At 53.0% G+C, this 11,154-nt stretch overlaps 4 protein-coding genes across 4 annotated transcripts; all 4 read left to right on the plus strand.

Moving 5' to 3' along the window:
- Positions 1 to 193: 193 nt before the first annotated feature.
- AYO20_05335 (hypothetical protein) lies at positions 194 to 3,583 on the plus strand (the record flags this gene model as incomplete). The annotated part of the gene is made up of 4 exons (XM_022643629.1): positions 194 to 281; positions 334 to 607; positions 716 to 813; positions 864 to 3,583. The coding sequence occupies 4 exons, from the start codon at positions 194 to 196 to the stop codon at positions 3,581 to 3,583; spliced, it is 3,180 nt and encodes a 1,059-aa protein (XP_022500497.1).
- Positions 3,584 to 4,110: 527 nt separating this feature from the next.
- On the plus strand, positions 4,111 to 7,053 carry AYO20_05336 (hypothetical protein; the record flags this gene model as incomplete). Its single annotated transcript, XM_022643630.1, has 1 exon — positions 4,111 to 7,053. One exon carries the CDS (start codon positions 4,111 to 4,113, stop codon positions 7,051 to 7,053), a length of 2,943 nt encoding a protein of 980 aa, XP_022500498.1.
- Positions 7,054 to 7,362: 309 nt separating this feature from the next.
- Positions 7,363 to 8,672, plus strand: AYO20_05337 (hypothetical protein; the record flags this gene model as incomplete). The annotated part of the gene is made up of 3 exons (XM_022643631.1): positions 7,363 to 7,562; positions 7,722 to 8,355; positions 8,418 to 8,672. 3 exons carry the CDS (start codon positions 7,363 to 7,365, stop codon positions 8,670 to 8,672), a joined length of 1,089 nt encoding a protein of 362 aa, XP_022500499.1.
- A 1,216-nt stretch (positions 8,673 to 9,888) lies between these two features.
- On the plus strand, positions 9,889 to 10,911 carry AYO20_05338 (hypothetical protein; the record flags this gene model as incomplete). The annotated part of the gene is made up of 2 exons (XM_022643632.1): positions 9,889 to 10,223; positions 10,293 to 10,911. 2 exons carry the CDS (start codon positions 9,889 to 9,891, stop codon positions 10,909 to 10,911), a joined length of 954 nt encoding a protein of 317 aa, XP_022500500.1.
- Between the last annotated feature and the right edge of the window lie 243 nt (positions 10,912 to 11,154).

Raw genomic sequence — 11,154 nt, forward strand, 5'->3', positions numbered from 1 at the left:
CATTTCCTTGCTTTGCCCAATTAGGAAATTTAGACGAATCAACCACTAATCCGAGCCGAAACTTTTTGACGTAGCGACCTCGAAGGAAATCCAGTCTACGGCGCAGTCTGGGACGAACAACTGCGCTCATCCAGGGTCTCGTTCTTCTCCTGTCTGGCTCTGAAGGACGCTTGGGAAGACTCCAATATGTGTCATGGCTCTCTCGGACACGCGCAACTATGTCCTTGCCATCGAGAATAACAAGCAGGAAGCCGAAGAAATCGCAAAGTCGGCGGCGCAAAGTAAGTCCGCACATGCCTCGATGGGACTGGTGGGCGAGACTGACAGCCAAAGAACTCGAGAGTCGCCAGACCACCTTGATTGAAGTCGTTCAGTCACTCGGCGAGTACATTAACGACAATGACGAGAAGATCCGGTCCCGAGCCATCTCCTACCTGGTTGCTGTCATTTCAGCGCTCCCTCCAAAGTACCTCTCCAGACAACAGATTCAGGTGCTTTGCCAGTTCTTCTGTGATCGCATCGAAGATGGAGGAGCACTTGACGGACTGTCCAAGCTGCAGGGCCTCGAAAGATTTACAAATGAGATGGCTCAAACTGTCGTGAAAGCGTGAGTGGGGACAACCACGTTCCAGCTACCCAGGACTCGCCCTGAAAGTGGTCCAACGTTGTCTGGCAGCGGTATTGTGCGGTCGGGCTTGGCTGACAGGCATGCTAGGATATTTGAGCACTTCACAGACTTGCAGACACGTAACCAGGCTGGCAGGTACCGCATCCTCCAGCTCCTGAACGCACTCTTGGACCACCACCGCAAAGGTATGATTAGGTGGCTCTTTCCACTGGACATACCGCTGACCCATTTGTAGCCATAAGGGACATGAAGGATGAGTCCCTCGTGGGCATCACGGATTTGGTGGCGGGTGAAAAGGATCCTCGGAATCTGATGTTGATCTTCTCCATGCTCAGGGTGCTCATGGTTGAATGGGACATCAGAGATCATGCACAAACCATGTTCGATTCGGTATATGCTTATTTTCCTATCACATTTCGGCCGCCCCCGAATGATCCCTACGGTATAACAGCCCAGGATCTGAAAGACAGACTACGGGAATGTCTGGCTTCTACAGGGGTACTGGCACCCTATACCTTTCCCAACATGCTGGATCGCCTCGACTCTACTTCCCCCACCGTCAAGAAAGATTGCCTGCAGACTCTGACCGCCTGTGCCACCAATTATGATCCCGAGACTCTGGCCCAATTCTCAATACCCCTCTGGGATGCCGTCAAGTTTGAGGTACTGCAAGCCCAGGAGCCGGAGCTGGCCGAAGAAGCGCTGCACGTCCTTAAAGGTATTGCTGCCTGCTTATCCGTCACGGTTAATGCCTCTCAAAATCCCACCACGTCGCCACTGCATCAATACCTGTCGCCTATCAAAAAGGAATGCCTGGAACATCTGCAAGAGCCTGCGACACGCCAGGCAAAAGCTTCTGGGGACATTTTGAAAGCAGTGTCATCCGCCTCGGTCCAAGCTTTTGAAGTTGTGGTCGAAACCGTTGGACCAGCACTGTTAGGTATCTATCAGTCTTCGGCGGGCTTGGTGCAACAGCGAGCGATCTTGGAGGTTGCCAACCAGTTGTTCGAAGCTGCCATTGAAGTCTATGGGTCTTGGACATCTCCAAGCTCTAAAAATTCCGCAGGGCGACAGAATCTTGTCGGAGAATACAAGGACAAATTTGTGACCCTATATAGCCAAGCCTTGATGGGGACGGTCAAGGAAGAGGTGTCATTCCGGTTGACAGCTGCAAACGGGCTGTTGCTGGTCTCAAAAATGAACTCGGTGCTTGCAGATGACGAGATCGGTCTTTTCGTCCAATATTTCGATGATATTGTCCTCAAAGAGGAGTCCTACGGTCGCGACGAACTGAAAAGGAAAGCCATGACGGCCTTGGCCGAAATATCTCAATTCAAGCCTAGTTTGATCTCCAATATCTCATTTCCAGCTTTCATGGCACGCTTACCTGACTCTGAAGAGGGAGCCCGTACCGCTGATTTCAGCTCTGTGCTTGAAGGGTTGGCGGAGATCAGCCTCGAAAAGGAATTGCTGGGAACACTGATGAGACGCCTTCTGAACAAATTGGACATCCTTTTCAGCTCCAGCCAGGGCCCACCATATCCCTACACCTGCCAAATCTTGGGTACAGTCCTGTACGTTCTGAATCGCAGCGTCTCGGAACAGAAGGCAACATTGGATGCGTATTTCGAACGGGTGGTCGTGGGACTCTCTCGAAGGATATCAGGCGTCAATCACGGTCCGCTGGCGAATGAGAACGTGCTGGATCTACTTGGACGGATCATGAATTTGATCGTCCGACACTCTGCGGAAGCGGCAGTTCAGCAAACTGCAGAAAACTTCTATTCCTTCTTCACTCAATCATCAGCCAGCGAAGGATCTCACAGCCTCGTCCACTTAGTCGATCAGCCTACGCGGACCATCCTCTCGACATGGCTGTTGGCAGCTGTTCCCAGAGGCTCGAACTCCTCGCTGCTCACAAAAGACCAGATTCCCCAGAGTATCCAAAACTTGGTGTCTTTCGCTTCAAACACTCACAGTGCGGCAGTCACCCAGAGTTGTCTTTCTCAAGTTTCTCTCTACGTCAACAAGCATATGGCAACCGCCGATCTGGGGTATATTGACCAATTGGTCTCACAGAAACTGTCGGCGCTCAAGGACGAACCTATGGATGAAACTAAAACGCCCGACTTTGACATTCGCCTCCTCTTTGCGCTCTTCAAAGCTCTAATACTCCGAGTTTCCCCACGGACGAACGAGTACCTGGCCAACCTCGTCCAACTCCTTGATTCGAAGCAGTATCCACACCAAGTCTCTCAGCTGGCAGCCCGAGGTTTCGCCACCATTCTGGCGGCTGATGACATTTTGTGCAAGCAGAATGGAGCGCAGATCAGGTTGCTTGCCCCTCAGCGCGTCTTCCAGACGCTGACGCCGATGATTTCCGACAAATTCAAGACGTCACAGTCAACGCTTGAAAAAGAGAATTTCCTCGTGGCAATGAGTGGTATAATGGCGTCTGTGCCTTCGGAGATCGTGATGCCGGAGCTTCCGACCCTCTTGCCCCTTCTTTTGCAGTCCTTGGACATTGCAGATCAGACTGTCAAGATTGCGACTTTGGAAACGTTCGCGGTTGTTATATCCAACAACCCCTCTGCGCTCGAAGAAAGCGGCCACATACCGGCTCTGGTGAAGCGACTGATCGCTGTAGCGACGCTGACGAAATCCAAGGCAGCCGGTCCTGTGAAATCAGCCTTCCCCGAGAAAGGACTTGCACCCGTACCTCCAACAAATCTGCCCAAGACCCGGCGTTTGGCGGTCCGCTGTCTCGCTTTGATGCCCAAATATATCTCAGCAAGCGCATCCCGAGGCAATCCTTTGATTCCACTCAAGCGCGAAGTCCTGCATGGGCTGACGAATATCTTGGATGACACGAAGCGTGATGTGAGGAAGGAAGCTGTTGATGCTAGAGCTGCGTGGCTGAGAGAAGTTGACGATGCTAATGATGACGATGTATAGACATGACTCTGTGGCGTAGCAGGGAGGGAATGAGTATATAGAATCAACTACTGATCAGAACTAGAGAGGCGGGGGAATGATGGTTCAATACATGAAGGGGGGGACGCGATGACTAGACTACTGGATCAATAGTACAAACGTGTAAGTAATCTCACTTCGAGGGCTTCCATCTCCCATTGGGCTGCCGAAACAAGTCAGTGACCTGCGCAGCAACAAGTTCAGGGTTGCAGCCTCGTGTGGCGTGCGTGACAGCCTCGTGAGGGTTGATTACATAAGTAACATTTTGCGGAGAAATGTTTTTACCCGGTCGAAGAATCGCAGGCAGAAAAATGGCCTCTTTGCCAACTCCAACAATCTAACGCAGATGCTCTGATGAGCATGACCGGATAACAGTACTGTCCTTCGTTCAAGAAGTGTGTCGACTGCAAAGGACCAAGAGATCGTTAATAGATGAGGCGCCTCGATCAGGCGCGGATTTCGTCACCAGGTGAATTCCACTCCCACCAGAGAATCATACCATCTTCGACATGTCTGAACCGCGGTCCAGCGAACCCCGTATCAAGTCTCACAAAAGAAACACTGCACACCGCAGACGTCGCGACGATGACGACTTTGACGAGCGGTGGGGCGACGAGGAGGTCGTGGAGGAGGAGGAACAAGACGCCGCCGCAGGCGATTTCGCGGAATCCTCTGCCAAACGGCTGAAACTCTCTGACGGCTCGGCTTCGCACCGAAAACAGAACGATACACCTCCTCCGCAGACGGACGAAGAGAGGGCGCAGAGGGAAAGAGAAAAGGATGCGAAGGAACGAGACGAGTTTGCGAAGCGGCTGGCGAAGCGGGACGAAGAGCGGGCAAAGAAAATTGTGGAAGACAGGTCCGCCGCCAAGGACAGTGCGACCGCTCAGCGACGCGCGTTAGCCGACGACGCATCGGCGAGAGAGGCGGCGATGCCAGATCTGAGAATCCGCTCCAGACAGGACTACCTGAAGAAGAGAGAGGCGGAAAGACTGGCGCTGCTGCGCAAGCAGGTCGCCGAGGAGCAGGCGGAACTCAGAGACAACCCAGATCTGTCCAGACGAGAAAAGGAAGAATTCGCACGCAACAAGGAAATTCTGCGCCTCGCTGAGGAGAGGCTGGCCATCGACGATCACCTCGACGGTTATGCTCTTCCCGAGGACTACATCACCGAAAAGGGCAAGATTGACAAGCGGAAAAAAGAGCAGGCTCTATACCAGCGTTACGTTGATCGAGACGAGGCCGGGAGAGAACGGTATGTGACCGAGCACGAGGAATGGGAGAAGGAGCAGACCAAGAGGGCCGAAGCCCAGATTAAGAAAGCCGAATACGTCGACGAGGGCGAGTACACGTATGTCTTCGATGAGAGCCAACAAATGCGGTTTATCCTGTCGGACACCCTGCAAGGAGACAAAGGTATGACCAGGGAGCAGAGGGAGATGCAGCAGAGGCTCAGCGCTGCAGAGGCAAAGGCCAAGAGCATCGAGGAAACGAGAAAGAGTCTGCCCATCTATCAATTCCGGGACCAGATCATCCAGGCGGTCAAAGATCATCAGGTCCTGATTATCGTGGGTGAAACAGGAAGCGGGAAGACGACGCAGCTCCCGCAGTATCTCCATGAAGCTGGCTTTACGAAAGGCGGCATGAAGATTGGGTGCACGCAACCCCGGAGAGTGGCTGCCATGTCGGTCGCCGCAAGGGTAGCAGAGGAGATGGGAAAGCGACTGGGAAACGAAGTCGGCTATGCTATTCGGTTCGAGGACAACACCAGCGACAAAACCGTCCTAAAGTACATGACGGACGGTATGCTGCTGAGAGAACTGCTGACAGACCCCGAACTGTCTCAGTATTCGGCGCTTATGATCGACGAGGCGCACGAACGGACAGTGAGTACCGACATTGCATGTGGGCTGCTGAAAGACATTGCGCGAGCGAGACCTGATCTGAAACTCCTGATTTCCTCCGCCACTATGGACGCTAGGAAGTTTCAGAAATACTTTGACGATGCGCCCATATTCAACATTCCCGGCAGGAGATATGCGGTGGACATCCATTATACGGCTCAACCAGAAGCCAACTATCTGGCTGCAGCGATTACCACGGTCTTCCAGATCCACATCACGCAGGGAACAGGAGATATACTTGTGTTCCTGACTGGGCAGGAGGAGATCGAAGCAATGGAAGCCAGTCTCCAAGAAACAGCTCGGAAGCTAGGAAGCAAGATCAAGGAGATGATCATCTGTCCCATCTACGCGAATTTGCCCACAGACTTACAGGCCAAGATTTTTGAGCCTACGCCCGCCGGGGCACGCAAAGTGGTGTTGGCCACCAACATCGCGGAAACGTCACTGACTATCGATGGCATTGTCTACGTCATCGATCCAGGCTTCGTCAAAGAGAATCAGTACAATCCACGTACAGGTATGGAATCCTTGGTCGTTGTCCCCTGCAGCCGGGCTTCAGCGGGTCAACGCGCCGGTCGTGCCGGTCGAGTTGGTCCTGGCAAATGCTTTCGACTTTACACTGCTCAAGCATACAAGAATGAACTCGAGGAAAACACAACACCAGAAATACAGAGAACAAACCTTTCTGGGGTCATCCTCATGTTGAAAAGTCTTGGGATCAACGACCTTCTCGACTTTGATTTCATGGATCCGCCCTCGACCGACACCATCGTCCGTGCCGTGGAGCAGCTGTACGCGCTGGGTGCCCTGAACAATGCTGGGGAGTTGACCAAGATTGGTCGTCAAATGGCCGAGTTCCCGACAGACCCCATGTTGGCGCGTGCAATCCTAGCGGCCGACAAATACGGATGCGTGGAGGAGGTTCTTTCGATCATCGCAATGCTTGGAGAAGCATCGGCACTCTTCTTCCGTCCCAAGGACAAGAAAATCCACGCCGACAGTGCCAGGGCCAGATTCACCAACAAGGATGGCGGTGATCACCTTTCACTACTGAACATCTTCAATGAATGGGTCGACTCCGACTACAGTTTTGTGTGGGCGAAGGAAAACTTTCTCCAGCAGCGTAGCTTGACTCGAGCGCGCGACGTTCGAGACCAGCTGGCAAGGCTATGCGACCGGGTTGAGGTGGACGCAAGTAAGACTTGCGGCGGCGCTTCAAACATTGAACCGGTGCAGAAAGCCATCACGGCGGGCTTCTTCCCTCACTCGGCTCGACTTCAGCGAGATGGACAGAGTTACCGCACGGTCAAGAACGGGCAGGTTGTCTATGTTCATCCCTCGAGCGTCCTTAACGAGAGTCGGCCGAAATGGATCATCTACCACGAACTGGTTTTGACAAGCAAGGAGTACATGCGTAGCTGCATGCCTTTGAAGCCGGAGTGGCTGATTGAAGTGGCGCCCCATTATTATAAGAAGCAGGATCTGGAGAGTCTGGGCGTGGAAAGGAAGGTTCCCAGGGGCGAAGGCAAGGCCCAGAGTAAGATATGACGGAGTGGGAGGTGCTGCGATGAGACGAGACATGCACATGTGTATCTACCCACTGTGGAAATTGAGATCTTCCATTCTCTTCGCTGAAATCAATCCCAGCCCATCGACGAGGCTGAAGTTCAGCCTGACGATGCCAGCCTCGTCCCTGCCAAGCCCCCACATGCGCCGCGCCGTGCCGCAAATCTTCTCGACCATCAGAATAAATTTTTATTTTGTCCTGAACTTTTTCCTTTTTCCGCCTGAGCCGAGAATAATCACCATGTAAGTCCGTCGACACTTCGTTTCTCAAAGGCTATCTTCTGTCCGAACATGTCGCTAGGCTCAGGACCAGTGTCCCATCCGAGCTGCAAGGTCATTCTTGCGGGGACCATAGCGAAGGGACTGTTGGCAGAAATCCAGGCTGGTCTAAAGGAACTCGATCGCAAGCCACATCTGTTGGGGATTCTGGCAAACAATGATCCCGCTGCCAGAGTGTATGCCGATTGGACCGAGAAGACGTGTCGCGAAAAGTAAGTTTTTCTTCTTTCTGTCATCGTTAGTCCACCATGACGCTCCATCGGGCAAACATGGTGAGAGAGCGAGAAGGGCTTGAGAAGCGAAATCTGGACCCCCCTTTGCCGTTTTCTTGTCCTCTGAATACGTCCTGACGTGATGGTAACGGGCAAAAGTGGCTTCGCGTACACGCTCCAAGAAGCGGCAAAGGACTCGGTGGAGGAGGTCGTGCTCGCGGCCAACGCCAACCCGACCTACGACGGCATCATCATCTACTACCCGATCTTCAACAACCGGGGCCAAGACCAGTACATCCAGAACATCGTATCCCTGGCCAAGGACGTCGAGGGCCTGAGCCACCAGTACATCTTCAACATGTACCAGAACATCCGGTTCCTGGACGAGGCGCAGATGGTCAAGAGCATCCTGCCGTGCACGCCGCTGGCCGTGATCAAGATCCTCGAGTACCTGCACATTTACAACACCATCCTGCCCTACGGCAACAGGCTGTTTGGCCGGACCGTCTGCGTCGTCAACCGCAGCGAGGTCGTGGGGCGGCCGCTCGCCGCGCTGCTCGCCAACGACGGCGCGTGCGTCTACTCGGTCGACGTCACGGGCGTGCAGCAGTTCACCCGGGGCGAAGGGATCCGCAAGCGGAAACACGAGGTGGTGGAGAAGGAAGGGTGGACGATTGAGAATTGCGCCCCGCTGTGCGACGTCGTCATCACGGGCGTCCCGGGCGAAGCGTACAAATTCCCCTGCCACCTGTTGAAGGAGGGGGCCGTGTGCATCAATTTTTCCAGCGAAAAGGTGAGTCTTCATCCGCCACACGGTCTTCTTGCAATCGGCAATTGAAACTGATGTCCCCACAGAACTTCCCTCCCGAAGTCAAGGAAAAGGCGTCCATCTACGTCCCCGCCATCGGCAAAGTCACCATCGTCGTGCTGCTGCGCAACCTGCTCCGCATCGTGCAGAACCGGCAGGCCCAGGTGACCAAGGAACAACAACATTCCGCGGCTCAGGCATCCGCGGTTGGAGACAGTCTGAGAGTCGAGGCTATCGACAACAATGATACTGTGGCAGACGGGCGAAAAGGAGAAACGGCCCCGAACGGGGTTGCGAGGTAACTCTCTCTACCCGGTTCTTTTGCGGCTCGCGATTCCTGCATTACCGATACCCCATTACTCAGTGTGACATGACACGACATGACACGAACATGACAAGTCCAACTTGAAACCGATTTGAATCGACTCGACATCGAAATGAAATCTGTGAGATCGATTCCATGTATATCACCTCGACATACCTCACTCACTCACTCGCGCGAGGGAGTACCGCGGATCGACGGTACTATACTATAGTGCGAGGCACACCTCATATCCCCAGATTCGACAAATGCAGGCAGGCAGGCAGGCAAGAAAAACAACAGAGGGTCCTTTTCTCGCTTGGTGCCAGATCCCGATTTCTCGATTGGGACGAACCACAGATACCAATACAAATACAAATACGAATACAAAGAGGTCAGCTCCATTGGGTGTGTGTGTGTGTGTGTGTGTGTGTGTGTGTTTGTGGTCAACGAGGCTGCCTACCTACCTGTCGCTCAGTCGGTCGGTCAACTAACCATTCGTCCGTTTTGATAGAAAAGACTTGGTACGAAATCACTTTAAAAAAACCTTTATCATAGCCCCAAAGTGTCAGAGGTGGTAATTAAGTACTACGACTCTCTGGGCCATCTGCTGAGACCCTCCATACGGTTATGTATGAGTGGGGATCGACCCCCGCCTTTCTGGCAGGGGATTTCATGCCGAGGCCACCAATGGCGCAGCAGTAGTCCCCTATGTGAATACAGACGATTACCCGAGGTGCCTTTGGAGCCGGGCAGTGTTTAGTGCTATTCATTGTATTATGTGCTGCATACCCCGGCCTTGACTCTTCCAAAACCAGGAGACAGCAAGATAGATGGCCAGCAGAGTGGACTTCTGAGCTTTGCCTGCAAATTTTCTAAACAGAAAAAGCGAAAAGGTTCAATTATTATCTCTGGGATTCGTTCTCATGCATATCCTATTTCTTGGATCGTTCGTTATGGATCGAGGCATTCCCCGTCATTTAACAGCGAGAAGCCTCGGCAAAACCACCCTGGTTCCTGTTTCCTGATGAGCTGGCCCGGCACAGTTATAATAATCAGATAGTAAGTAGGCCGGCTCCTGAAAGTCGCAAATTGCTTGACCTTTAGATCAGGATTTGCACGGTGCCATCTCCTCCAGGGCCGGCCAACAAAAGAGCGCTACCACCTCCAGATCGATCTCTCGGAGCCTTGATCTTGGTTGGGTTCGACGTCCAATCATGGCTTCAAGCAGACTCTCTCAAATTGACATTCCGGAATCGTATGCACAATTGCCCCTCACTCAGGTTCTGGTGTCGCATTATCCCGAATCATCCCCGACCGCGACGCCAGTCATTGTTGTCACCTTGAACCGGCCACAAAGGCTCAATGCATACACGCCGACCATGGCGATTGAGTTGGAAAGAGTCTTCGGGCTCTTGGACCGCGACGAACGGGTCAAAGTAGTCGTTCTGGCTGGGGCAGGAAAGAGCTTCTGTGCGGGAGTCGACCTCGAAGGGGGCCTCTCGGGCGGCGCAGAGGAAGAGAAGACTCGTGACGCCGACTACAGAGACGGGTAAGCCAATGAAGCATCTATCAGTCCTGAAACTCGAAATGCGTGCTCATGTATACATTCAACTGGTAGAGGGGGGCGGATATCACTAGCCATTCACCGCTGCTCGAAGCCTACCATCGCAGCGATCCATGGCGCTGCAGTCGGGGTCGGCATAACCATGTGCTTGCCCGCATGCGTTCGGATTGCGTACTCCAAGGCCAAAATCGGGTTTGTCTTCGCTCGGCGGGGCCTCGTCCTGGAAGCTTGCTCGTCTTATTACCTCCCGCGACTGATCGGATTCTCCAAGGCGCTTTACCTGACCACCACGGGCTTGGTCTACCCTGCGGACAGTCCTTATTTCGGCGCACTCATGTCTGAACTGGTCTCGACACCGGAGCAGGTCCTTCCGAGAGCTCTGGAACTGGCTGACGAGGTTGCCAAAAATACATCACTTGTCTCCACCAAATTGATGAGAGAAATGATGTATAGGGGCCCCGATAGTCCAGAGGGCGCGCACTTGTTGGATTCCAAGATTACTCACGCATTGGCTACCAGCAAAGACTTCAATGAGGGTGTCCGGAGCTTTCTCGAGAAGCGGCCACCCCATTTCACAGCGGACGTCCTTCACGATGCACCCAATGTCTATCCATGGTGGCCTCAGATCGACACCAGCCCTGGAGCTTCGGGGAGAAATAAGTCGAAGTTGTGATGTGCCCCATAGCAACCCTGAAAGTCAAGCTATTTACGCCCTAGGGATTCACAAGGCATATAAATTCAAAGGCGACAGTTCCTGCTGGTGCCGCTTAGTCCAGTGAACTGAACAGCGCAAAGCATTACAGTCGAATCTTTCCTGGCTGGTCTAACATTTCTTTTGTAACTTTTGGGCAAGTAGGTGATGTACCTCTAGTAAATATATATATATACAGTTATATATATATATAATAAAGAGTCA

The sequence above is a fragment of the Fonsecaea nubica genome (assembly GCF_001646965.1).
Source record: "Fonsecaea nubica strain CBS 269.64 chromosome Unknown Scaff30, whole genome shotgun sequence".
Lineage (NCBI taxonomy): Eukaryota > Fungi > Ascomycota > Eurotiomycetes > Chaetothyriales > Herpotrichiellaceae > Fonsecaea > Fonsecaea nubica.